This window comes from Podarcis gaigeae (assembly GCF_964106915.1).
Source record: "Podarcis gaigeae genome assembly, chromosome: 4".
Lineage (NCBI taxonomy): Eukaryota > Metazoa > Chordata > Lepidosauria > Squamata > Lacertidae > Podarcis > Podarcis gaigeae.
Window position 1 is genome coordinate 90,447,024 of NC_139677.1, and position 23,599 is coordinate 90,470,622.

General features: G+C 43.2%; 1 protein-coding gene across 2 annotated transcripts in view; it reads left to right on the forward strand.

Moving 5' to 3' along the window:
• The first annotated feature begins 1,176 nt into the window (after positions 1-1,176).
• The window catches only part of SESN3 (sestrin 3), a 65,805-nt gene continuing 43,382 nt past the window's right edge, over positions 1,177-23,599 (forward strand). For both annotated transcript variants that reach the window (XR_014563613.1, XM_083736917.1), the window contains exon 1: positions 1,177-1,421. Coding sequence is in view for 1 of the 2 variants with exons in the window: in XM_083736917.1 (XP_083593043.1) it covers positions 1,320-1,421 (102 nt within the window). In the remaining variant the exon portion in view is untranslated. The remainder of the gene's footprint in view (positions 1,422-23,599) is intronic.

The window sequence follows — 23,599 nt, forward strand, 5'->3', positions numbered from 1 at the left end:
ATCCTGTGTGTGCTCAGTCCCTGTGTTTCAGTGGGGCTGCAGTCCTATAGGAGTAAGTCCCACTGCACTCAGACACATCCAAACAGTATTATTATTATTATTATTATTATTATTTGTTAATTGCTTTCTCTTGAGCAGGGCAACCCAAAATAAACAAACAAACAAACGAAAAACCCCACATAGCTACCTTAAAACAAAGGGGGGGAAAAATACATGCATTAAAAAATCCCACCCACTTCTAAAAGCCCACATATAGCTAAAGGCAGACCTGGTTATAGAGAAAAGTATTTGCACCAGGCAAGCCTCCCTGGGGAGAGCATCCCAAAAAGAGGAGTCTCTGCAGAAAAGGCCCATTCTTGCGTTGCCACCCTCTGGACCTCTTGTGGCGTGGGCACACAGAGAAGGGCCACAGACGATGATCACAGGGTCCGGTTAGGTAGGCATATGTAAGGTTGCGCATTGTTGACTGTTCAGGGCCAGCATCTTATACAGCATATAGCAAAGCAAAAGGAAGTTACATGTTTTTAAATACTTTCCCTTTTCTGCTGGTTTGTGGAGGGTTTCTGCAGAAGAAGAAATCTAAATGTAAAAGCAAAACCAGTTAATAGATTAATATTTTTGGGGGTCCTGGGTCCTGGCCCCCCATTGGGCAAAAATATTCCAGCACTGCAAGGGGTTGGACTGAATGACCCTGCGTGTCCCTTCCAACTCTACCATTCTATCATTCTTCCTCCCTTTCCTGCGCCTTCCAAAGGAGCAGCAGCAGTAAGCACTGAGAGACGGGGGCGTGACCACCTCGTGGGTGCGTTTCCCCACCTCCAGCCCATGGACATGGCCCGCGTCCCATTGGCCGAGGGAACCCCCGCCTCGCGCCACCTGGCCCCACCTCCTGCGCCCCCTTATAGGTTGCCGAAAAGCTCCCTTCTTCTCTCCGCCCCGTTTGCGCGACGGCCCCTCCTCCAACTCGGAGACTGCCCGGAGATGGGGAGCGGGAGAACGCTCGGCCGATTGGCTGGCTGTGGCCGGCGCCTGCGATTGGCCAGGCGGGGGTTGCGGGTAGGCGTGGCCGAGGCGCGGCGATTGGCGGTGGCCGAGGGGTGTGCGCGCGAGGGAGAGCCGCGGTTGGTGGGCGGGGCGGGGATGGCAGCGGCTGTTCCTGAGCGGCTGAAGCCGAAGCCCTTCCAGGGGGGCGGGAGGGGGAAAGAGGAGGAGGAGGAGGAGAGCGGCGGATGGGGGCGGCGGCCGGAGGCGCTGAGCGCTGAGCGCAGGCAGCCGCTGCAGCCAGTCGCCTCCCTCTGCCCCCGCTGGCTCCGGCAACCATGAACAGGGGCGCCGCTTCTTGCCCTTCGTCCGCCCCCGGCGGCAGCGGCCACGGAGAGTGCCGGAGGGTCTGTAGCAACTGCCGGAAAGTGCTGAGGCAGGTGGGTGTACGTCGACCCCCGTCACGTTCCTCTCACAAACACACACATACACCCCTCCGCGCCTGCGCGCGGTGCTGTGGAACGTTGGGGAGCAGCGCGCGCGGGGAGCGGGCGGTTGGTGGGGGGGGGGGGGAGCCCGATCGGAGGAGGCGACTTCTGCCCGAAGGCGCTCGGAGATGCTGCTCGCCGTTCCCGATTGCGGACCGTTGGGCTGCTGCGCTCGGGCCACGCCCCCTCGGCCAACTCTTATAAAGGGGGGGGGAGGGAGGCGCGCGCGCCCCTCTGAGGTGCTGGTGGTGGGGCTCTTTCACCTTGGCGTAGGGCTGCTTGTGTACGTGTGTCAGTCAGTCAGGGTTATCCCAAAGCATATATAATGAGGCGTTATATGTGTGTAAGTGTGAATTCTGGTGCGCCCGTGAGTTACATTGGTAGCTCGTGTTCTCCTCAAGAGTAGACCCACTGAAGTCCCATGGGCATGGCTGACTTCGTTCTGCTGGTTTCGGTGGGTCTGCTCTGGGGAGCAGTTAACTGGGGTACAAAACTGTAGCCCTCCTCAGAGTAGACCTACTGAAGGCTCATGGGCATGGCTGACATGGGTCTCCTGGTTTCAGTGGCTCTACTTGTGAGTAGAACTTGGACAGCGAGGGGTTGCCTGCAACTAACTTCTAGGACCCTCAGAAATGAATGTATCCAGATTAGCAATGTCCATTAATTTCAGTGGGTCTGCTCTGAGGAGGACTTAGCTGGGATACAACGCAATAGCCCTCCTCAGAGTAGACCCACTGAAGTCCCATGGGCAAGGCTGACTTGGGTCCCTTGGTTTCAGTGGCTCTACTTGTGAGTAGATAGATCTTGGACAGCTGGTGTTGTCTGTAACTAACTTCTAGGACCCTCAGAAAGGAATGTATCCAGGTTAGCCATGCCCATTAATTTTGGCGGGTCTGCTCTGAGCAGGACTTAATTTGGATACAACCCTATCTCTAAATACATATGTATATATCAAGAGAGCAGTTTGTGTGTTTTCCTATCCAGTAGTAAAGATGTATAAAATAGGTATGATTTGCATAGTACAGCTGTGTAAAAATAATAATAACCATATCCAGCTGGATGTAGACTTAACTGCAATCCTAACTCGTTTTTTTGCTCACAAGTAAGTTGTGCTGGTCCCAGTGGGGCTTGCTCACAGGTAAGTGGGGTTGGGACTGCAGCCTTAAGTTAGCCATGCATTAGCCCCATTGCAGTCCATGGGACAACTGACAGTCCTGTCACCACATTTACTTGGGACTAAGCCCTGTTGAGCTCAATAGGACTTACTTCTAAGTAGATGTGATGTGGTTAGGCTTGTGCTGTTAATTACGACTAAGAAAAGTCCAATCATTTTTAATGAGGGTAAAGCGTGGCTAAATTAGTCTGGAGCCAGCCCATTATTTTTATATTACAAAGTGTATTGGGCTGGCTGCTTTTAAGTGCTAGCTATATTAAGGTTATTTGGTTGTTTTAAAAAGTTTTAAAACTGTGTTCTTTTGTTTATAATGTAAGGTAGTTTATAATTGCAGAGTAAAATAGGATAATACTGTACATATTATATGTATATATTGTATATTAAAATTGCATAAAATATGCATATTATTTTAATACAATGTATGCATAATTTATTATTTGTTCATGTGCTTTAAGTGTGACTTGTTCTTGAAAGGTGCTCAGTGTGGTTACAGTTGGTACTGAACCACTTAAACAAAAGCATAATAATAATAGCAATTGATAAAATTGTATACAGCCTGGCAGCATCAAAAAATAGCAGATCATGTCGTCAGTAAAAGAAAAAGGGGTGGTAGATTGGTTTCACATACCATCTAAATGAATATAGTGCAATAGGGTGTGCGTCTTTGTGTTTGTGTATAGAATATGGGTGACATCTGATTTATACACTTGCCCATTGAGTTTTAATGGTCTCCTCTAAGTATAACAAATTTGCATGTTTACTTGAAAATAAAGCTTCCCTGAGATCAGTAGGTCTTACTTCCAGATAAGAAAGTATAGAATTCCAGCCCTGGGGAATGTTGCCTTATGTTTGTAATCATTGTATTGAAGAAGAAAAAGGTTCAGTGGGATATGTCAGAAAATATTTACCAGTAAATCTCAGAGCTAACCTAATTGCCTTAATTAGGTTATATATAATATGCCTATATATTTCCATTGCTTAGAAGTAAATGATGTGCTAATGCTAAAAACGCAGGTTAATGACTTGCACATTTCTGACATTTACTGTGGGCAGTCCTCCAAAAATCTTAAGAATTGCTAGTAAGTGCTAACATTCACTAAGTCTGACACTTACTGTAATAAGTGTATACTTTTCTCTCTGTGTGTGATCCTGTTAAAACAAGTACCTTTAAACAGTATGGTAAAGATAATCACCTTTAAACAGTGTGATCCTGGGCGGGCAGGGCTGAAAGGAAGGGAATTGAAGGCAGTTCATCTACCTCCTGGATTCTCCAGGGCCCTGAGAACAGAGGACGGCCCTTGCTCACCTTTGTCCTTTTCTGTTTTTTCTACATCCCCCAAAACTATTCACCTCCCATGGGAAATAAAGGGAATGAAATTCACTGTTGTATGAGTGTTCCTAGTTTGGATGTGTGCCAGGGGACTGGGAAGGCGTTGGGTCTTTTGGATCCAAGCACACCCTTGGCATGCCCCCCCCCCCCTTTTTGCTCTGCTGAGATCAGTTCTGACAACAATAGAGGAAGGGCTGTGGAAGGTTCCATAGCAATGGGGAGGTGGGATCCAACACTGAATCTCCCTCTCCAAGGTTGAGGAGTTTCCTTTCTGTCCTTATAAAGGGTGCTCCAATGATTCCTATGGCCTCTGGGATATCTTTCATGGGGCCATAGGATCATAGGACCTGTCCTGTTGGTTTCAGTGGTAAAGACTTGGATTGTCTAGCGAAATCAATTAAAGGGGCTTGACTTTGGCAGGGTTGTGCTCTCTGTACTTGATGTGGCATGTGTCTGTATGAAATTCTTATTTTGCTGTACCTGTGCTTTCTGTATCACTACTTCATTTATCCATTGGAATTTTTAAAATATGTCTTGTCCCTGAAGACTCAAGACCTTCAAAAGAATAAGAACAAACACTGTCTAAATTCTGTATGTGGTTTGTGCACCCTCTTTCCAAAGGTGGGAGGAAGCTAGAATGTGGCTGAGGCTCAGTGGTAGAGCATCTACTTGTCCCAGGTTCAATCCCAGGTGTCTCCAGGTACAGTTAGGAGAGACTCCTGTCTGGAATTCTAGGGAGCCACTACTGATCAGTTTTGACAAAACTGAGCTAGATGGATCTGACGGCCTGACTCAGCAAAAGACAGCTTTTCATAGCTCCAGGTTGAGCTTCCTCCTGCCACCCAGAAGATGCTCAAAAAATCCCACTTTAATATCAAGTGTAGCATGCATGTACTTTAAAGACAAATATTTATATGTAGGTGTTTTCATGTGTTTCTAGTTTCTCTCCTGCTTTTTGCTTAATCTTAATTGAGAGGTCTTGATTTACTTCTAGAAGAAATTCAGGTTTTGGCTGTGGTGTAACTTTGTGGGAGGCTGCAAAACTGATGCGTGACTATTGAGATGATTTCTCCTTGCATTACTGCCCATCAAAGTATTTAATGCCTAAGCTTATGATGTTGACTGAGGACTGGAGTAAATTGAAGGAGTGGATAATGGTGGTATAGTTGATGGTAAGGTCAGACTGACTGAGTGGTTTATCCTCCTGGATATTGTTATCAGCGCAAAGCCTATGGGATAGTTTGCAGAATAAATATAAATTTTATTTGTGCCGTAGGCTTGACAGTCCAACTCAAATTGCTCCCCTCTTTATTTATGACAGCTCTGTCCCTTCTAGTTAAAAAAAAGTGAGGGGGGGATTTTGCAATTAAATGACCTAACTTAGTCATGCTCATTTTTTCAATGGGTGTAAAACTTAGCTATCATAGTCTCTCCCCCCCCCCCCCTTACCATGGAAATAGGATCTTTGTCCCAAGTAATCATTGAGCCAGACTAGAACCCTTTTGGGGGGGTTGGGGGATAGATTGTAACTCGACACATATATCAGACAGACACTGAATATGCTTCATCCTGTAAGATTGCAGCCAATACCAATGATGTCACTAAGCAAACCAGGGTTTTCATTGGTTTCAATGTTGTCAGACTAGAATGCAGAGATTACCCTCCAGCCTTGATGTATGATTGAAGCAGAAACCTCCTACCTTCTAACTATTTCTCCCTTTTGTATTGATATTGATTCCTGTTGGTTTTGCCTCTACAACACTAAGCCTCAGTGCTGCATATAATATCTTATTGAAGACATCTTGCAGGAGAGAGAGAAAGAGAGATGGACTACATCTCATCTTCCTTATCTCCACCCACATCTGACACACATTTTTGCAAGGAGCACTGTCCTCTTCATAACCTTGACTTCAGTGTGTGGGTCTGCTATGAGGGTGAAGAAAGAGAAGGGGAAGGAAACTTTTATCTTTTGAACTGTATCCTCTCTGTATATGTAGAGTATGTCAAAATAAATGCCTCTCAACTCTATATAAGCTCCCTGCTCTTTTTTATGCTTACACTTTCTGTAGCAGCTATATCTGTATTGTGTGTCTGATTTTAGATTTTGTCTCCATGACAAATCTCTTATTATTAGATCCCCCTCCCCTTTCTGTATATGAACATCATGTCTGTGTGTGCACTCAGAAAATCTGGCTTTCTTGGAAGCTTATTGGGGGTTCCTCAGTAAAATTACTACAGTAATGCCAAGCAAAATTCTCTAGAAGATATCTTGCCCACATCTTCTGTTGAGTGCTGGGTATGTTTCACTGGCAGGGTTTTTCAAACATGGGATTCCCCTTCTAAATGCTCTCTTCCTCCTGCCTTCTACCCGTAGGCATCTCTTTGGTAAGTGAATGAATGGGGGCTCCTTGCACACAGCTACATGCATGCAGTAGACCGGAGCAGTACTCCAACACTGGCATTAGAAGAGGGCATTTCAAGCTTCCTTGTGAATCCAGCCAGCCAGGGTACAAAACAGGAGTGGGGAGAACACCTTTGACTAGAGGCTCCCATGTGCTGCCTGCTTCTCTGCCATACTTAGCAATTTTAGGGCTGCAAGCTAATCCTCTGTTGCTGGGTGTGAAGCATCTTTGGCCCTACTTGCTGCAAGATTAGCTCCCTGCCTAGAACTTTGCAGTCCCTCCACCTCAGTGTCTATGTCTCTTCCCTTTTGGGGAGGAAGGACTGTACTATGGCACAGTGTGCTTCATACTGGCCAAGTGGCACCCAGCAAGGGATAGGGGAGAAATTCTGTTTGCATTTTAATGCAAAACTACTTTATTTGTACTTCCCGCATCCCTCCCAAATGTGAATCCAAATGAAGCTATCCTTCAAAATGTGCACTTTTCTGAATTTTGCAATTCAGTTCTCCAACCAGATAATGTGCACAAAAGCATGAACATAAACATGTATATATTGGTGAAAATAACATAAAATATGTTGGGGTGTATTAGGGAACAAAATTACAAGCAGAAATGTATATATTAGGAGAAACATACAATAAAATGCTAACAAATTATTGTGATGACTTTTTTATTAAGGCGGATTTGTCAGGATTCCATACATTTCATGTAAGGTCCCAGAATACCAAGTGATGTGTGGAGATTTTGAGATGGATATTACTCAGCAGATTAATTGATGCAGTAAGGGTTACTGGATGATAGAAAAAAGTGGTATGTGAAAGATACGATACCCCAATTCTTTGCAGTTTTAAAATTATGTAATAATGTGCTCAAAAGAGAACCAAATCCTGCTGGTCACATAATCTGTTGCTAGAATCATGAATCATTGTCTGTATGTAGGAAGGCTCCCTTGTTAGTGAGAATCTTGTATCCTAGTATGAATTCCTTAAAATGTAGGTTTTAAAAAAATGGTGTATGGATGCTGTTCAGATGTAATAAGTAATATAAACATGGCTATTTTTGCCTGTATAAGGATGTTGCAGAAAGTAATATTTCTAGAGTGAACTCCTACTTCACCTGGGAAGTTGTGTGTTTGGGGTGATGAATGAGTATATTTTCATCCTTGGATCTCTTTTTTAAAGGAATAGTTTAACTATTTTGTACTGTTGAGGTGATTTCTGATTTATTAAGATGTGGGTAAGTAAATTCCTATGACAAAACCTCTCTGATATTTGATCTCTGTGTCATGTACATTCTGTTTAAAAAGATCAATATTTATAGGCTGCCTTTCAGGTGTTAAATCCCCCCCAAGCTACCCACAACATATTAAATGCATAAAATTCATAATGTGATTATAAACTGTGAAACCACACAATCCGTAAAACACTAAAACAACTAAAAATATTACAGCAACAGCAATAAACTATCAGTATAAAAAACAAGTGGCACAGCATAAAGAGTTTTAAAAGAACAACAGCTGTGAAATACAAAACCGCTAAAATAGCAAGTGAAAGCATTTTGCAACAAAAAAGTCTTCAGGCTGTTTTACAAGCCATCAACATAGGGGCCATATGAATATGCCTAGGGAAGGGGTTCTGTAAACATGGGACCACCTCTGAATCAGTGGTAGTTAGCATCCTGAGAATATCATTTCTCTCTTTCTTGAGGTGTGGTTCCTGGCCCTCATGGCTGTGAATAAGAGGTTGAAAATAAACTGACTGTTTGGAAAATAAGCCAAGAATTGAATAGAGGCCAATTGGCTACCTGTTACTCCCCCTCCCGCTTTTCTGTGTGTCTCCAAACTGAATGATGCCTCCTCCCTTTTCCTACGTGCCTTGCTTCTGCAGTCTTCGTTACCACTATATGAGTAGTCAACAACATGTTCCTTTGCCTAAAAGGGGAAAAAAGTATTTGAAAATCTTCAAAGCCAAGGCAACCGGGCAAATTAAGTTAGTTTCCTTATTTTGATGTGGGGGGGGGGGAGAAATAGAGGCTGACTAATGATTTGGGTGCAGGTCACGCACAGCTACTTTTCCTTACCCTCTTGTGGCAAAGTTATCCATGCATCTCTTGTCACAGTTTATTTTATTACACAGTTTATTTTATTACATTTTTATCATGCTTTCTACCTGTGAGGGAGATTTGAATTGGCCCTAAATGCATATAAAATTCATAAAAAGATGAAAAAAGAGTTTAATATAAATGCCAGAATCTTACCAGGAGCATTAATACTGCTAGTCTTTTGGGCATTAAATAATAAAATAATTTAAATGGTTTTCAGAAGTCAGATGAAGACCTTTCCTCATAGGAAAGCTCTTCTGAGAAGAAATGTGCCATACCTTAGAAGGCCCTGCTCCCAGTGGATACTGGCCTTACTTCAGATGGAAGTGTTTCCTGGAACAAGACCAAAGTGACTGAAGAATGGGAAGGGGTCAATATGGGGAAAAGCATTCCCTGAACTAGTTTTAGGCTTAGGCCATTTAGTTTTAAGTGAAAGAGCCAGCAACATCTAGAAAACATGTTTTTTATTTTCTTAAGACTGTACCTGTATATGTTGCAGTGAAGATGAGGCTGCCACTGAAGACAGCAGTTGCATGTTGAATTTCCCACCACCTTCCATAATAACAGCTAATTAAATTCTCCATGTGTGCTGACATCCTTATGAAGAAGTGTGTTGCATTGCCCCTGCCAGTAATGCCAAGTGATTTGGAGGGGGGTGGGTTAAAACACTTCGTAAAAGTTGGGACACATGGCTAGTGGGTTGAAGGGATCTGGTCCTGGCTTGTTAAGTGACATTAAACCAGATTTCCCTGGTTCAGTCAGAATGCGGAATAATGCAAACCATAAACTAAACTCCAAAGTGATGTACAAGGAGAGGGGAGGCCTTTTAGATAAGCATTTGACTGCAACACTTGTTCACCACGTCAAAACCTTGGTTTATGGAGCCCCAAGCCAAACCAGACACATCTGCCACTATTTCTAACAATACTAGCTATCCAGCAAGCCACCCTTCAGGAATATTCTGATTGGTTTGCCTCCACTCTGTACATCTGATTAACTGAGTTGCCTCTTGTTTGTCCAGCGCAAATGAATTAAAACTGCTGAGCTGGGCAGATCTTGGAGCAACTAAGGCAAATGTGCTGTGTATGTGTATGTTTGGCAGCCTCTTTCTAATTATATCTTTGTACCAGGATTTTTTCTTGTAAATATGAAGAAAGCATGTAAGTCATTGCGCTCAAATATTTGCACTCTTTGTCCCAAAGCTGTTTTTCTTTTTCTTTTTTTCTTGCTCTGTGGGTCAGGCCAAGTGCCAATCAAAGTTGTTTTTCAAGCCATGCAGTGAAATTGTAGAACAGCTCCGCCCCCCCCCCCCCGCCCTGCTGTCTTCCAAAGAAGGGTTTGGCTTTTGGAGAACTGGTGTGGGGGAGGGCTGGGTAGGATAATACACACTTAAAAAAAAAGTTGACTGTCTGTAGGCTTATAAAAATGTGTTTTGTGCTAACAAATGTGTATGTTTGGTACGTGCATTTATTTATCCCTCTCCTCCCCCTCTTCTAAGCTCTTGGATCATATTATACATCATACTTGATGTTTCTTCCTGCTTTCTAATCTGTGAGAAGTTTCATGGATTTGAGAAGCACAGAGCAATACCATTGGATTTAACTGTTGCATTTCTGGGCCAGGTGTTCCTGTTGGGTGAGTTCTCCCCATCACTCTAGAGAAGCCTTGCTCAACCTTGTGTCCCCAGGTGTCGTTGGACTACAACTCCCAGCTTCCTTAGCTAGCATGGCCACTGGTCAAGGATGATGGGAGCTGAGAAAGGCTGCTCCACCGTATTGTGGTTCATATTAGTTCTGCCCCATCCCCAAACATGGGTTTTGCAAGAGGGTGGAAATAAGCTGTGAGCCAGGGAAAGTCTTGCATACTAGATAGATGGTCTTATGAAGGCCCACCCTTATTATAGCCCTGTCCCAAGCTGTAGTTTGGGAAATACAGCGCTGCGTTAATTTGCAGGGTTGTTCTACAGATCACAGAGTTAATGGGAACAAAGTGATCTCAAAACTCCCAAGGCAATACTTGATGTGATCAAACCCGCCCTGGAATATTGTCATCTATTTTTGTGGGCATTTCTAAGTCACATCTACACCATGTATTAAAGCACATGGCTTTCCCCAAATAATCATGGGAACTGTGGTTTGTTAAGGGTGCTGGGAATTGTAGGCCTGTGGGGATAAGCTGCAGTTTCCAGGATTCTTTGGGGAAAACTGACTGTTAAAGGGGTATGAATGCACTTTCATACTGGTTTATAAATGTCACGGTTCCAGATTGAAGATTCCTTGGATGTGGAGTGCTGTGAAGTGTTGAGGCTATTCTTAGCACAGAATTCCCAGAACTTTCACAAAAGCCATAATTCCTCAGGGATCTTTCTGGGAAGTCTTTTTTGTGAAATTGGTTCTAAACTGCTTTAAGATGTGAAGTAGAGATGTGGTGGTCCTGTTTGTCAGACTTGGCTGGAAGCCCTGAGTATGTTTGCTTAAGAGTAAACCTCATTAAACTCAGTAGGATTGGCTTCTGTGTAAACATGCATAAGGTAGGTTTGCACGTATTGGCCAACTTTATAGTTGCATAGTGAGAGCTTGCCTTTCATGTTTCATTTCTCAGCTTCTCACTAAGTAACCTGCAGGCCACATTGGGCTTTCTAAAGTCTTTGCATCTTTGACACTCCCTAAGCCATCAGTCCAGTCTGGGCTGTCAAGTTTTCTTGGGATGCACTGAAGATCTAGAAAAATCATACATGTATGAATGGGGCAGTAACAGCTAGTGTGAGCATCAGTTGCAGGGAGCGACCATTTTAGGCAGGTCCAATATGTGTGTGACCGTGCTGAACCTGAAAGTGACCCAAAAATGTCACAGAAAAGGGCGGAACGGGGTGTTTGCTGGCATTTTCAATTGTGTTTCAAATATACATGGTACTTTGGAATGTTAAAGGTAAAGGGACCCCTGACCATTAGGTCCAGTCGTTGCCGACTCTGGGGTTGCGGTGCTCATCTCGCTTTATTGGCCGAGGGAGCCGGCGTACAGCTTCTGGGTCATGTGGCCAGCATGACTAAGCTACTTCTGGCGAACCACAGCAGCACACAGAAACACCATTTACCTTCCCACCGGAGCGGTACCTATTTATCTACTTGCACTTTGACGTGCTTTTGAACTGCTAGGTTGGCGGGAGCAGGGACCGTGCAACAGGCGCTCAGCCCATTGCGGGGATTCGAACCGCCGTTCGGAATGTAACCCCTGTGTAAATTGGGACTTGTCTCTACATACAAGTTCCATGCCCCATCCCTGCACGTAAAAGGGTTAAAGTAATCTCCCATTGGGTGATGCATTGTGTGTTCAAGTTCCCATGGGGTATGGGAACTTGATCCCACAGCTGATCCCTGCAGAAAGCAGCTATGTCAGCCGTATGCTTGGGAGCTGAGAAGTGCTGACCACAGGGCTTGCAAAGCACTTTGCACAGTGCTTCCCAAATTCCCGACAACCAGCTGGTTGCCAGGCGTTTAGGAGTTGCTGAGCAAGGCCAGTGCTCAGAGCTTCTGAAGTGCTGGGCGTAGGACTGTCGAACCCCCTTGCTCTGTGGTTCACAATGTTGTCGGGAGCTTGGGAAGCACTGCTCAAGGGAACTTTGAGAGGTAGGTGAGGCATCATGTGATTGATGCATGGGTTGTCAAAGTTGACCCACAGAAGTGGCCAGAAAGGTTCCTCTTCCCTGATCTCAAGAAATCACACATGCACGAACGGGGCACTAGCAACTAGCGTGAATATGGCTTGATTCACAACTCACATGCCATTGTAAGCCAAAATATGGTTTATTGGGATTTTATTGGCAAGTGGCTTCCAGAGAGGTTGCTTTGCTCCCCTGTTTTTACTCAGCATGTCATGGTAATAAAGAGGACTGGGGAGGAGGTGGCTAAGGGCTTCTCAGCAGGAGCTGGCGTGTTCACATGGTTCCAGGAAGCCAGAATTAGGCCTGGTTCACATGCCACTGTAAACTAATCCGTTGCAGGGGAGAGTGGCAATCTCCAGAACAGCGAGTCAGGAGTCAAGGTGCAGTTAATCTATGGGGGTTGAGCACTAAGGGCAATTCCCAGCATTGCTGTTGGGAGGGGTGGTAGTGCAAAAGAGGAAGTACCTCAGAGAAGAGGTACTTCATAATACTGGGGTATAGAGTTACTGTTGTGGTTTTTAACAAGTACAGTCATACCTCCACTTACGTATCCCTCTGGTTACGTAAACTTCGGCATATGTAAGCAGCAAACCCGAACGTATATTTCTGGGTTTTTGCCGCGTGTGTGCATGCAGAAGCGGTCTCTCCAATTGCGAAAGCCTCGGGATCCGTCCGTAATCGGAACGGATCCTGTCCACAAATGGAGGTACCACTGTAGAAGCTGTACCACTTACCTAGCTTATCCACGTGGGCTAGGATGGGGATTAGTGTTGAATATACAGTGGTACCTCAGGTTAAGAACAGTTTCAGGTTAAGAACGGACCTCCAGAACGAATTAAGTAATTAACCCGAGGTACTACTGTATAGATTGTATGTGACTAGGGTTCCTAACTCAAGAGTGCAATACCAAACCAGAGAATGCCTGCAGATAACCTTTTGTGACATTAAAGACCAACCCAAAAATTTATTGCTCGGAAGCAAATCTCACTGAAATCTTTAGAAATTCTGAGTAAATATTCTTCAGATTGCTTGGTGCTGTATGTCCTGGTGATGTTATAGTTCTAAGCTGGGATTTGATGCCGGGTTGCAACAATTGTCTATTTTGGTGACCCTGAGCAAGTTGCTGTTGCATTTGTTTTCCAACTGCAAAATATCAGTAATTGTGACCTCCCTCACAGGGTTATTTTGAGCATAAAGGAGGTGATGACATATTTGTACCCACCCAGTGCCTTGGGGATAAGGCATGCTATAAATCTAATTAGTGAAATATGTTTATTTGCTCCAGAAAAGTAGGTTATATAGAGTGGGACAAACATGGGGTGACATGCAAGTTCTAATAAACTGGTGTTTTACTCCTGTCCAAAATTAAAATTAATTTTATTTAGATACTTTATTGCCTTAATATAATTTGTACAGCACCTAGCACACCATCTGTACTGTACTTTTGTAATAGTAACAATAGGAGTGTCTCCACATATAATTTTAGCAGTAGTTTGCTTCTAATTCAGACGATGCTTTGACTTTCCCAGGGACTATTTATGGATTGCTACGCAAATTACTGCTGTTCATGCAAACCATTGGAGGGTTATGATTGCAGGTTGGATTGCCGTGTGCAATGTCTTTTTAGTTACCACATTCCAGGTGACACAATTTGTATAATATGGAAATCCTGTACTAATTATGCAGAGATGTGCTGAATTGGCATCCTGATTTCCATGGTTTCAATATGCAATTCTTCTATAGTTCTGCCAACTTCCAGAAGTAGGGATGGCTGTTTTATCCATTACCTGGCTTTGCCTCTGACTATACTCTCTACCAGAAGCCATAGCAAATCCTGGCTGTCTCTAATCATGTGTGTTGGATGCATGTTTTCAGCTGCTGGTTTGTCACATTCACACTTTATGGTTGCAGCTGCTGGCATGAGACTTAAGTTTACCCAAGTGTGTACCTTAAGCATGTGTGAACAGGATGAGAGAGAGAGGAGATTGTGGAAGGATTTCTTTTTTAATCTTTGTTGCTGCTGGGAAGAGGGGATTCTTGAGGCCTTGCCTGTTCTACTTTAATGGCACAGCAATGTTTGCTGAAGGTGTTGGTTGGTTCAGTTTCCCCCCTATTTTTTCTTTACTTTCCCACAGTCCAGAGTCCCCCACCACCCACCCCAGTCTCTTCTTGGGCATTGAGTCTAGCTGAGTATCTCCTCAACAAGCTTTGTTGAAGCAGTAGGGTGGGCTAACAGACTGTTCAGTTTCTGGTGAAAACTGATAGGCTTTTGCAATATTCATAGTGGTGGGAGATCGACACTTGATCTCAATCCCATATAATCTTCTTAGGTACACACACACACACACACACACCCAAACCTGCCTTGAGAGCAATCTAGGAAAGCTTATTTTCAGTTACCAAGGACCTGGCAATTACAAATACAGTGGTACCTCGGGTTAAGTACTTAATTCGTTCCGGAGGTCCGTTCTTAACCTGAAATTGTTCTTATCCTGAAGCACCACTTTAGCTAATGGGGCCTCCTGCTGCCGCTGCACTGCCGGAGCACAATTTCTGTTCTCATCCTGAAGCAAAGTTCTTAACCGGAGGTAATATTTCTGGGTTAGCGGAGTCTGTAACCTGAAGCGTATGTAACCTGAAGCGTATGTAACCCGAGGTACCACTGTACTGCTTAAGTAGCATGGTGGGCAGAAACACTGGTATCTCTGCTTTTTCATCACGAGGCCTTTTGAATGGTTGATCAAGAAAGATAAGACATTCTATAAGGATTAACTGATTGAATTTGCCTGTTCAGAGTAGGCTGTGTTTAGAATGGGGAATTAAGAATGCTGCCAAATGTTTTACTGTTTGGCCACCACCTCTGTCATCAAGGGATTACATGATATACTTTGTTTTAAATGTGCCAGGAATTCAAAGTGCTGCTGAAATCTAATGAAAGCTTAAATAATTAAGTGTTCACCACTAACTTTATTGGTCGTCTTCATGCCGCACACCTGATAAAACACCTATGGCTTCTTTGACTGGAAAGTTAGTTGTGAAACCTTCTAAGATGCTTTTTAAAAAGATATTAAAATAGGCCCATGTGCATAGATATATCCTTGAATTGATATGTACATAACATTAACTGATAGGGTTTCAGTGAAACTGAGGAACTTCCTGGTTTAAGCAAAATAATGTGTTCTTACTGATAACCCGTGGAGTGCTCTGTCAGAAAATATAGTTGTGATCAATGGTGCAAATGCAAGATTTCAGGTCTTCCCAATGTATTGAGTATTGGAAAATGGGCAGCATTTGCATCCTACCCCTATTAATGCACCTGGGACTGCCCACTTTTTGAGACAAGGTCCTAGCAAGATGAACAGCTGATTGGACTCAGTTGGACGTTGCTGAAAACATCATTTTGGTAGAACAACAGTATAGAGAATTACATAGTTGAAAGAGTACTGTCTCCAAATAGTGTATCATCCTCATGCCCATAGTGAGCCACTTTGAGACTCAGATGTGATGAAAAGTGCAATACAGTCTACCTTTTTAAAATAAAAATAAAAATTAATGACACCAGGCAGCTGCTATTATAAACTGCTTAGAGGTTTTATTTACAAGTAACCAGTACACAGAAGCCCTTGTATCATTGCTCTCAAAGGACCATGGGATGCAGTAAAAAAGAAAAGAAAAGTAATCTGCCGCTTATACAAAGGCATTCTTGACTTCATGGAATATTTGACGGCAGTCAAGTAATAGGCGGTCAATTGACCAGCATCTCAACTCTGTGTTATAAATAGATTTGCAGTTTATTTCAGGCCTTTGGTCAGAATCTATATCTAGCATGGCAGAATAAAAAACTCTTTTCAAGTTTCTTGTTTGAAAAGTTTTGAGAAAGTGTACAAGACTTTCTTACCACTGGGGCCTTAGCTCAGTAGTAGAGTATCTGCTTTGGGTGCAGAAGGTCTCAGGGTTCCATTTCCAGGTGGGACTAGGAAAGACCCATTTCTGGAATCTTGAAGAGCAGCTGCCAGCTAGCATAAACAGTGTTGCGCTAGATAGACCAATGGTCTGACTTACAAATTATTTATTCTGAGCATGTCTGTTTGGCACAATATGGCCAAGCTGCCATTTTACCATAAAACCCCTTAACATACCTATAAAGCACTTTTATTTTCTCTCTTTTCTACTTGATTAAATAAATGAAAACATCATTTAAATATATTTGATTTAAGTCATCCCAACCTTGTTGATTCTCTGCTGAAAATAGTGGCTGGAACAGCATGAGAGAGTAGAATGATCCGCCTCATTATATAGATGGGCCATTTCCTGGTTCTCAGGAGTGAAAGAGAGAACTTTGCATAGTTCTCAATGGCGAATTTAGAAACAATTTTAGTTTCTTACTACATTTGTGCCCCACATTTCCTCCAGGAAGTCCAAGGCTGTGTTCATGGCTTTCTTTCCCCCCTTCCTTTTTATCCTCACAATAACCCTGTAAAGTAGGTTAGATTGAGATAGTGAGTGCTCCAAGGTCTCCCAGTGAGTTGATGGCTGTAGTGGGATTTGGACCTGGGTCTCTCCAGTCCAAGTGCGATAGTCTATAACCACTACACCAGGAGATTTGCCCTCTGAGTAAAGAATTCATGCAGCTGGGATTGGGCACAAGTCTGTCCAATGCCCACCCCCTTAAGTAAAGAAGAAGCAGCAAACTCCAAAACAGCCGTGAGGATGGAGCATGCACATTGAGCACAGACTGACTGGAGAGGAAGGGAAATGAGGGGGTGGATGGAATGAAGTGGCTAGAAACCTGAGCCAGAAGCACTGCATGCTGCAACATTTTGTTGTCGAGTGATGCTGGTGTCTCTGCATGCTGGATACTGGGGACAGATAACAGAGGAAGGCTTACTGACTTTTAAGCTTCCCAGCAGCATATGGCTGGTCGCTGTTCCAAACAGCATGCTGGATTTGAAGAGCCCGTAGTCGGATCCATCTGGGCTCTTGTTCTTTCTTAAACCTCCCAACAGCCCTGAAAGACAGAAACAGCTGGAAAGGGATCGGATTGGGTTGGGCAGTGTATCTCCATTCCACCCGCCACCAGCTACTAATGGTCTCACCCAGGGCTCATGCTGCCATAATCCATCTTTCTCTCTCCGACCACAGACTGAGGTTCCGAAGCCAAGCAACTTGAGCTGAGCACTGGGAGAGCCAAGTTGAAGGCAGAAGAGGGGTAGGCACTGCCGTAACCAATCAGCTCCTCCTTTCCCAGCAAAATCTCTCAAGGTTCCTGAGCAAAACAAGCCCAAGCCCTGTTGTGGTCTGGAGAAGGTGGGTGTGGGTGTCTGCACCATTCACCAACCGTTCCCAGATTTTGAGTGTCTGGGACATAGAGATCAGACCATAGAGATCTTCCATGCCTATACTGCCTGACTGAAGCTAGACAGGTGGGAACACTTTATGGCACCAAGCCTCCTATCTTCTCAGGCTACAATAGCAGAATAACCTCCCAGTTAGCTGTAGCATTACTGCTTCGCTGTGCTTAAACAACAAAAATTATGATTAGCACACCCGGTTAGCGTTAAATGAATATTAAAAGATTAACTATATCATTCTGTCCCTGCCTTTTGCCGCTCCTTTGTCACACCCTGCCCTCTCCATATAGGTGTTACCCATCGGCATCCATGCTAAATTAAACCCTAATTTCCCAAGGCAGGCCGAGGTATGGGCAGCAGGCCAGGCCTCTGTGCATCCTCCATTTGCTGCTTTGCTGCTGCCTCCTGTGCCAATTCAGCTACTTTGTTAGACTGAAAAGGAGGAGGAATAATCACACTGTCATTGCTAGGCAACTCAGTGTGTGTGCCCACAACCAGGTTTGGTTTAGATGGGGGATGTTGCAGGGTTCTGGAATCGATGCCAAGAATCTGGCAGAAGCATCAAGCCACCCAGAGCAGAAACTCAGTGTGCTAGAATCTGGCAAGGCTCTTCAGTACCTTCAGTGTCTTCTCAACCAATCTCTGATGCCTTTGATTCACTGTAGGGCAGATTATTTAATTGACCCAATGCCACAATGAAAGCTGCCTACAGGGACACCAAGGCCTAGCAGGTTTTTGGGTGCACTAGAATTGATATATTTTGGGATCCAACCACTTTTACCAAAATGGGACTACGAATTGCTACCTGGCCATAGAGGTGACTCTTGTGTTGCATATTGTGATTTCTTTTACTGCCATTTTAGGATTAGCCATTTCTCTCTTTTTTTTATAATATTCTTTATTAAGTTTGTAAAGTACAGAAAAAAGAATAAAGAGCATATTATAAGAGTAAAGTAGAAAGGTTACAAATTTTCTTGTTCTTTTTTCCAAATCTACTGGACTTCCCCACATCCTCCCAACCCTGCATTCTCTGTGATACATAACATCAGCAATTTGTTAACTTGTTTCATTACTTGTTGTATCCTTCGTTTTATCATGTTACCCAATTTCAAATATGTTATAACCCAAATCATGTACATTTTCATTTAAACACAATAAAGTTATTTCATTATTCTATCTCAGACTTCTTGTGCCTTAATTTCCATTTCTTTAGTTTAACATTACTGAAGCTAGAGTTTCCTAAAAGGTGCATTTTTTAACATTCATACAGCTTATAGTGTTTTTCCAGATAGTCCTTAAATTTTTTCCAGTCCTCCTCGATTGTTTCTTCTCCCAAGTCTCGGATTCTGCCAGTCATTTCGGCCAGTTCCATGTAGTCCATCAACTGCGTGTGCCATTCCTCCAGTGTGGGTAAATCTTGTGTCTTCCAATGCTTTGCAATCAAGATCCTTGCTGCTGTAGTAGCGTACATAAAAAAAGTTCTGTCCTTCTTAAGCACTCTCTGGTCCACCATGCCCAGGAGGAAGGCCTCTGGTTTCTTAGGTAAGGTAAATCTAAGTACCTTTTTTAGTTCATTATGAATCATTTCCCAAAAGGCCTTCACTTTCGGGCAGGTCCACCAGAGGTGAAAGAATGTCCCTTCCGCCTCTTTACATTTCCAACATTTATTATCAGACAGGTGATATATCTTAGCAAGCTTGACTGGGGTCATGTACCACCGGTATATCATTTTCATAATGTTTTCCTTCAAGGCACTACATGCCGTAAATTTCATTCCGGTGTTCCATAACCTTTCCCAGTCTTCAAACATAATGTTATGCCCCAAATCCTGCGCCCACTTTATCATGGCGGATTTGACTGTCTCATCCTGGGTATTCCATTTAAGCAGCAGGTTATACATTCTCGAAAGTAGTTTACTTTTTGGTTCTAACAGTTCTGTCTCTAGTTTCGATTTTTCCACCTGGAATCCAACCTTCTTGTCTACTTTGAAAACCTCTTGAATTTGTGCATAATGCAACCAATCTCGCACCTTGTTTTTTAATTTTTCCAAGCTCTGCAACCTCCAATTGTCTCCAATCTTTTCAATTATTTCCCCATATTTAGGCCAATTGGCCTCCATGTTAGGTCTCTTACGTGCCTTGGCCTCCACCGGTGAGAGCCACCTCGGAGTCTTACTCTCCAATAAGTCTTTATATTTTGTCCAGACCATTAAAATTGCTCTCCTAACAATGTGGTTTTTAAACAATTTGTGCACTTTAACCTTGTCATACCACAAATATGCATGCCATAGGATTAGCCATTTCTCTATTTGGTCCATGAGGTCCTCATGTGCTTTACCAATCTTAAATCCACTTTACAGAATGTTTGTACAGCCCCTGGGATACTTGGTTGGTTGTAGTCAAGCAATGTTTACTCAGAATAGACCCATTGACCTAAGTTAGTCATGGCCATTAATTTCAGCGGCTCTGCTCTGAGTAGAAGTTAGTTGAATGCAACCCATTGTCGTATCTGAATGACGAAAGGTGATCATTATGTGAGAACAAGAACAATATTGCTTTGTACCCAACATGTTGCTTGGATGAAGGAAGAAGGGATAATTTTCTATGTTACACCGAAGCAACACTGAGTTTCTCACAGTGTGTGCACTCAGTAGGGAGCTGAATTCAGTCATGCTTCTGGGCAAGTGTATATATGTATGGTATGTACTTGAGAAATTACATAGGGCATTTACATAAGAGGGCCTTTTCAGTAGTGGCTCCCTGTCTGTGGAATGCCCTGTCCAATTAGGCCTGCCTGGCATTGGCATTACTGCCTTTTCAGCACCAGACTGAAAATTTCCACCCAGGCACCTGCCTGTTACTATTTTTTCTTTCCTCCTATTTAACAGTTTGTTTCAGTCTACTGTTCATGGTGATTGTACGGAAAGCTAGGATTGGGATGTTTAAATTGTTGCATGATCTCTCTTTTTTTACTGTTGTATGTAGTATTTTGTGCTTTGGGTTGCCTTGAGACACTTATAGTATAAGGTGATGCATAAGTAAAGTGGCAAAGATGGTAATATTTCTTGCACTCATCTTTTGGTGGGGAACTTTAGGCCTGGGGCCAAGTGTGGCTCTCCAAGCCGATCTGGCTGTTGGGATTATCCCTGCCCCCTAGGCCTGCCCTTCACTGGCCCTGCTTTGCACCCTCCTTGAATGCTTTTGCCTGGCTGGAATCATAGAATTGCAGAGTTGGAAGGGACCATGAGGGTCATCTAGTCCAACCCCTGCATTGCAGGAAACTTTTGCCCAATGTGGGGCTCGAACCCACAACCCTAAGCTTAAGAGTCTCATGCTCTACCAACTGTGTCCTTAATTCCTGACAATGTCACTTGCTTGTCAGGAGGAAGAGTGTATGATTGTATTAGAAATTAGCCTACAGAACAAAGGTGAAATTTACATTCCTTGTTCTGCCTGCGGGATGTGCTCCTTGGACTGAAAAAGGTTCCCTACACCTGTTTTATCTGTATACCTGAACCATGTTTGATGTACAGCAAAAAGGTAATGTCTAAGTGGCACCACTTTCTTCCTTTATTAAAAAACATGGTGGCCTGGTGATTGGATGCACCGTGGTCTAAGGCACCCTGTTTCATTTTGATGCATACCACATCTTTTTCAGTTGCAAACCAGTAAGGAAAGGGTGCATACACAGTCTTTGTGTTTTCTTTATCCAAACAAGCTTTGGAGGGGGTTGGGCTCTGACTTCTGCTTCTAATTTCCACAGAGGATAGGAGTAAACAACTGCAAAGGGATGCTGTCGTCTGACTTGCTGGGCTGAAAATCTGGCTTTGAGTGGGTGGGTCAACATGTCTTGCCTGGAAGCCTGCCAAGCTGAGCACAGCAGCTCACAACCACCGAGTTCCCTTTTCTTCCATCGTGTGCCTGTAGAATTGAGAAGTCAAAGGAAAGCGGCTATAATGCTTCTAAACTTCCCCATTCTGAAATACCCATGTGTGTATTTTTCTCTCCCCTCTTCTTCTCAATGCAGCGGTACCACATAGCACACCCTAGGTTGTGTCATGCTTAAATTTTAAGTTACTTACATTTAAATTTATGACTTACCATTGGATCTATGCTCAACCCTTGTGGCAGTTTAAAAGTCCAGCAATGATGACGTGAAAGCGAATAGAAATGCAATCTAAAGGGCCACACAGAAATAATAGTAAAGAGTTACAGGAAGGAAAAGCCAGCATTCTGTCATTCAGCCTAAATTTTGCCTTGAGAAATGAAAATTTGTTAAATTCGACTTCTCTGGGAATAGAGTTGTATTGGGAGCCTACCACAGAAGACAGAGCTTCATTGGAGACCTGAGCAAGCAAAGGTGGTTCATATGAGAATCTTATTGAACTCAGTAGGACTTTAAACCTGAGTAATAGTCTACAATTTAAGTTCATGTGTCAGGATTTATACATCAAAGTTCTGAAAACTGATGGTTGCAGATGTTCCAGTTAGGGATTGGGGAGAAATTTGGTTTGGTTTGCATTTAAAGGCAAACCTACCTGATTCAAGCTTTCTGAAACAACATGCGAACCAAATCATATCCATCCTTTGAATTTTGCACTTCTCCAGATTTTGCAATGCAGTTCTCCAGCCACCTAATGTGTACATAAATGCATAGGGTTCAGTGTGCATAAAAATGCATATATTGGTGGAAATGATATACAAACATGCACTTTATTAGAGAAAATTGCTTTGCAGAAATGTGTATATTAGGCAAAAAAAAAAAAAATATAGCATGGAGAGAAATTCATACTAAAATGCTGGCAAATTAGGGCTTCTTTACCAAGTTGCAAATTCAGGTGGAAATGTGGAGAGCTGAACTTGCCCAGGGATAATAATAGCAATCTTAGATAGAGAGATCTTTCTGCAATTTAGCTACACCTGGTAGAACAATCTGGTAATGTTGCCTCTTTGCCTTCTAATTACACTCTGGATGGATGGATGTCTTGAGATCACAAAGGAATCTAATTTTATATCTTAAGCAAACACCAAACAAGTAACTCTGCCAAAAGAAACAAATATGCTTATTGAAAAGTGGCTGTCTTAATTATGTGGATTGTGTAATTGTTAGTTTCTGTTTCTATGGTGATGGTGCGGCTTTTTAAATGTCTTACCTACCTCAGATTTCCTAAAGCAGATGTTTCTCGCAGGTTTTCAGTGTCCCAGAATGCTATTGGGGTGTGACACCGGGTGAGTGACCTTTCTGGGGATATAAACTACCATTAGATTCATTAATTGTATTATTTGACTATGTAAAATACCTAGTCCTATCTGAAGAAAGGATAATAACCTCTTGAGAGCAGCAGGTATCACAATTATTGCAAACTGGGAAGCAGGGGAATTAACATTAGAAGAGTGGATTTTAAGGATCTAGGACATAGTTTATATGGTGAAGTTAACTAATAAGAGATAAATAAGATAAGATAAATAAATAAGAGATAATAAGAGAGGGCAGGCAACTAAGGCACCTTTTTATTGAAAATTGGAGCATGTTTGTCACATATTGATGCAACAGAATTCAAGAAATTATAGTACTATAAGCATTTTGGGGTCCACTGTAATAGGAGAAAAAGGTTATCTCGTACTATTATGTTATATTATATACATTTGATACGTACAGTAAAAATAATTTAAAAAGCAGTTTAACCTCTGTGCAAGCAAATCAGGGTGATCACTCAATAAATAGGTTGTCAGGAGGACCCTATAGAGAGGTGGTGTTAAATGAGAATGAATTGGCACCTTGTAGAGGAAGAGACTGGCTGCACTTTCTGTAGCCTGCCTCTTTGAATTAGGGTATAGTTATGGATTAAGGGTTCAGTTCCCAAGCACTGCAACAACATGCTGTTCTGTGCTGAGCATGTTGGCAAACCTCTTTTTTTCTATGGTGGTCCAACATTCCCAACCAACAGGACCAAAGAACCACAACAAAGGGCATTGACTAGAAGTTGTGGGTGCCTGGGCATGGAGCATCTTCTGGGAGTCGCAAAGAGGGCACAGAGACTTGAGGCAATGCTGCCAAATGTACTAACCATTTCAAAAACACTTGGTTTCAAACCTTGTGTGGTTAGCATTGC